Here is a 5,364-nt window from a genome sequence, read left to right on the forward strand (position 1 = left end):
CAGAATCTTAGTTGCAAGCCATGTTTGGATGGAAGTTTCAGAGAGAAGCATTTATTCTATTTCTTGTCTATGTCCAATAAACTGGCCATAGTATATTGAGTGATTATGTTCTATGAATTTAGGAGTTGCATTGACTAACAGAAGAAATTCTGTTTGCTAGAACAATAGATTTTTTTTCCATTACTTTAGTCATTTTGGTATCAAATCTCAATCAAAAACCCAAAATGCAATACTACTGCAAGAAGCCATTCCTAAGAAGAGTATTTGAATTATGTAGGATGATTGCCCTCTGGTGACCCAGTAGGGTACTGTGACTTTTTAGACTAATTTACTCAGTGGCCAAAGTCCATTTGGCTAGTATCTTCAGTTCATTGCTACCTTGTATGCAAATCAGGGACTGCATTCTGTCATAGATAATTAATATCACATGAGGAGAAATTTATTTTTCTATAAGACCAAATAAGACAGGACACAAGCCAGGGTGGGCTGTTTGCACTACTCTATTTTCCAAGTATCATAAGTAGCCACTTAGGGGCATCTGTAGTGTATGCCTACCTACATCATAAAAGGAACTTGGGAAGTAAATGTTACTCACACCAAAGTCCTTATTAAGTTCTCACTTCATAAATAGCCTATACTATTTCTTGTAACAACCTAGAATTACAGGGGTATCTAGTGTACTTTTGTTGGCAACCAGCCTAACTTTGTGTTTCAATGAAACTTATAAATATTGGATAAAAATTAGGAAATAAGGAAAAAAAACTAGCATTTACTAAGTGACTATTATGTGTCACTCATTGCACTAAGTACTTTACAAATATTTCATTTGATCCTGATAGTTAAAGGTGGTTTTTCTTCTATGGGTTAGATGTTTCTTTCCTAAGCCAAGCATCCCAAGTAAGAACCAATAATTAAGATGTAGGTGCAGGTCATTGGATAGTAGTTTGTTTAGAATAAATATTAGAATAAACATTTAGAATAAATGAGTTGCAGGACAAAGATCAGTATCAAAATGATTGCTGGTACTTGAAGAATCTCTTCTATATACCTCTGAAATAGCCTCCCACATTGGCAAAACATGGAGAGAAAGCACAAGTTGATTCAAAGTAAGCAATATAGACTTGATGCTCCTATTCATACAACTTAAATCACTTTTATAATACAGAAAGAGAGGGAGTTTCTTTGCTGTTTTATTGTATGTTTATTTTATAATATGCTATTTTACATTATATGTTACATATAAACATAAAATATTTATTTTTTATCAATTAGATATATGGCATTTCCATGAAAATATTTAAGATGTGATGAAGATGCTCATCAACAAATTTATTTATTTAAGTAAAATCTGTTCAAAATATGGCACTGGAATATACATGTAACAGTTGAATGTGTTGTCTCCTAAAAGAGTAAAATCTGTGGGCCTTATCAATTTGAGTAGGAAATGTCCTTCTCTCCTCGATGATATGCAAAATCATCTCATCCCTTAAATCGAGAAAAACTGCTAAGAGTTCTTGTCATATTATCTCCCAATTTGTAAGCTCTGATAATTTGAAAGTTAGATTCACATATCCCAATATGCTCGTGGTAAGTCTATCTATCTCCTGACTTTGATTAGTAAAACATATCACAAAGTCTCCCTAGAACTCACAATCTGGCTGCTCAGTCTTTTCATTGCCATCTTCATATCCTTGTTCCTTAATGTATAGATAGCAGGATTCAAGACAGGGGTGACAACAAAGTCAACAATAGCAAAGAATTTATCAAGTGACAATGTAGGAAATGGCCACACATAAAGAAACATACATGGACCAAAAAATAAAATCACCACAGTGACGTGAGCTGACAAAGTAAAGAAGGCTTTGGACAAATCACCTACAGAATGTTGTCGAACAGAGGCCAGGATGAAAATGTAGGAGACAATCAATAGGAAAAAAGTCCCAATGGAGATAAAACCACTATTGGCTGTAACCACAAACTCCAAGTTATAGGTGTCTATGCAGGCAAGTTTTATGACCCGAGGAAAGTCACAGTAAAAGCTCTCCACTTTATTCGGACCACAGAAAGGCAAATTTATAACAAAAACAAACTGAGAGAGCGCATGGATCACTCCAACTATCCAGGCAGTCACTACAAAGCAAATACACATTTTTGGATTCATAATTGTCAAATAGTGGAGAGGCTTACAGATTGCTGTGTATCTGTCATAGGCCATGGCTATGAGCAGAACCATCTCAGTTCCTCCCATGACATGGATAAAGAACATCTGTGTCATGCAACCTGGGAAGGAGATAATTATATTGCATTCACTGAAGAGGTCCACTATCATCCTTGGTACTGTGGTAGCTGACAGACCCAGGTCAATGAGAGAAAGATTGGCCAGCAAGAAATACATGGGAGAGTGTAAATGAGAGTCAAAAATCACAGTGAATACAATGAAGAGATTTCCAAACATGATTCCCACAAAAAATACAGAGAAGAAGAAAAAGAGTAGAATCTTCATCTCCCAAGAAGCAGAGAGACCCAAAAGGACAAACTCATTTACCACAGAATCATTTACTCCATCCATTGATTCAGTTGGTTACACAACTGCTAAAATGACCTAAGAATAGAGAACAAGGAAGGAATTAAAAATGTGGGGATGAAAAGTGGACGTTGTATTTATCTTACCAGTAAATTCAAGAAGCTCCAGGTCAGAGGTGTTGGACCTGAAAGAAAGTAGAAGGGTAACTATAGTAGGTAGACAAAGGAAAGGCCAAAAAAGTAAAAGAAAAAAAGAGTTCCCCAAGAGCAGATGAGGAAAAAGATAAGAAATCAGAAAAGATGAACCACAAATTTACAACAGATTGAACAAGCAGAAGCAAATATATTTATTCATAGCTTCAATATATTCCATGCTGTTACTAATAATGGAATTTCCACAACTTTCCCTATACCTTTCCAGATATTCTCTTTTCAAATTCAAGCACAGTCTATGGGTAAGTCTGAATTTGCCAGCACTTGAGTTGGCTTGTACAAGCTCTTAGATTTGGTGACTAGAGCTACCATATTCTTCCACAGAACTAAAACTAGCTCAAAGAGAAATGGCCTTGTCTAATAATAGACATATTTAAAATGTGTCAAATTAGCATTAGTACCCAGGGAGTGGCTTCAAACTTATTCAGAAGGGTTTGACACAAGGAAAGGACTTTTATTATACCTATATCCTCAAATGAATGTTACACATATACCACCCTGCCTCTGTTAGCTTCTGAAGAAGTTGGACAGCAAAATTTCTTTTCTTAGATAATCATGGCTCTAACAATTTGGGCAGTTTGCACCCAAGCAAAGGACAGGAAGAAAGAGTGAAAGTGGGGTTGGATGACTTCCAATCTTTAAATTAGTGGGAAAAGTTTCCTTGTCACTGAGTTGTAGACTGGAGAATGTACCACCACCAAATAGTAGTGGCTAGTAGAAAGAAGGAGGAGGAGTTTGGCCCAGGACTAGGTAATTCCTAAAGAAGGAGTGTCTCACAACAATGGAATAAGGTGGGAGGGAACATCCCATGACCTAATAAGCCATCATAGACTACACAAACAAAATATTATATTTCCTTCCTACACAGTGAAGGCAAGACTACTTTAGCATGTACATACATTAGTTCTATAGTAAGACATGAGCTACTTGAAGAAAGGAACTCTCATAACATACTTTGTCATTCTATTCCCTAATAGCAAAGATGGTGTTTGCATGACAAATAATGTTTATTGGGTGGAATTATAAGCTAAAATATGGCCTTTACATACCATTCTACTTTTTGTGCTGGTTCCTTGGTTCTCTGTTTCCCCATTTCTCACCTCTACACCTCAGACTGAATGAGCTTTTCCTACTCTTTGCTCCAGGTGCAACAATTCCTGATAATGGCACTGTTTTTCCACTACCTTTTCCTCAGTCACCTTAATATAATTTTATTAGATAACCACATAGAAATATTGACCAAAAGGTTGGAAGGATGGGGAATGTAATGAGGATGCTTTTAGTCAGGGAAAGACAGTAACATGGGAGTTATAATGGCACATTAAAAAAAAGCATATTAGGATGAGTTGGAAGAAAAAGTTTCTAAACACAATTTTTCCACTAAGAGACTGAGAAAAATCACTTCTCTTATTTCTGTTGTCATTCTCAAAATGAGGAGTTAACATCTTTCCCTATTTTGGGGAGTTTTTTAGCATTATCTTCCCTTTCATCTAAAACATTGCTCATATGTATACATCCTATTGAAAAAGGGGACGGATATAGCAATTGTCAAATGAAATAATGGAACTGATCCTCTCTAAATTAAATTCCAGTTCTGACATTCTGTGATTATATTAATATTCCTCTGACCCTTTCCCATATGAGTCTTAACTTGATTTGTGCAAGAGTGAATTCTCATGTTAAATCAAGCTAAATTCTTAGCATTTTGAAAACAATATTTGATATCTCAGAGTATTATCAGTGTCCTTCAGATTCAGTATTAGTTTCTTTGATTTTAGAGAATCAGAAATAGAGTCAAGAGCTAATGGCATCTTCCCTAAGCAAAATAATTTAACTATCAACTTACAAAGAGTCATTGCATCACCTTGTCAGATAAGGTCATAAAGGTATTACTTGAAATGATCAAGTAATATTTAAAGTTATCAGAATTGTGGCTATAAAGGTGAGAGGATTAGAAAGCAGTTGAAAAGTCTCAACAAATATTATTGAGAAAGAAAATTTGTCCATTAACTCAGGGAAGTATGCACCAACTTCGATATATATTGGATTCTTAGTGTTCTAAGGAATATGCAAGGCATGTTTATTAAAAAAGGGAAAAAAATGTAGGGGGCAGCTAGGTAGCTCAGTGGATTGAGAGCCAGGCCTAGAGACAGGAGGTCCTAGGTTCAAATCCGGCCTCAGACACTTCCCAGCTGTGTGACCCTGGGCAAGTCACTTGACCCCCATTGCCTACCCTTACCACTCTTCCACCTATAAGCCAATACACAGAAGTTAAGGGTTTAAAAAAGAAAAAAAAAGAAAAAAGGGAAAAAATGTAAATAGAAAAAGGAAAGATAGATAAAGAAGTAGGATAAGACAAGAAGAGGAAGAAGGAGATTTTAAAAAAGGGAAAAGAAAGAAAATAAGATATAGAGAGGAAAGATAAGAAAAGAGAATCAGATACAAAGGGGAAAAATAAAAGATACAAAACTGTTGAATATTGCCAACAATAGCTAGCTACATAGGACATTAGTAAAATGCTATTGTATTATGAGAAAATCCTGGATGAGAAATGATGTTTTGGATTCCCACATTTCCTGTTATCAATTTACTAGTTAAAAGGATTAAGATTATTGCTAACACTAGTCA

At 35.5% G+C, this 5,364-nt stretch overlaps 1 protein-coding gene across 1 annotated transcript; it reads right to left on the reverse strand.

Moving 5' to 3' along the window:
- Nucleotides 1–1,627: 1,627 nt before the first annotated feature.
- On the reverse strand, nt 1,628–2,575 carry LOC123236090 (olfactory receptor 4F15-like). Its single transcript, XM_044662352.1, has one exon. The coding sequence runs from the start codon at nt 2,567–2,569 to the stop codon at nt 1,628–1,630; it is 942 nt and encodes a 313-aa protein (XP_044518287.1). The 5' UTR covers nt 2,570–2,575.
- Nucleotides 2,576–5,364: the final 2,789 nt, after the last annotated feature.

This window comes from Gracilinanus agilis, chromosome 2 (assembly GCF_016433145.1).
Source record: "Gracilinanus agilis isolate LMUSP501 chromosome 2, AgileGrace, whole genome shotgun sequence".
NCBI lineage: Eukaryota > Metazoa > Chordata > Mammalia > Didelphimorphia > Didelphidae > Gracilinanus > Gracilinanus agilis.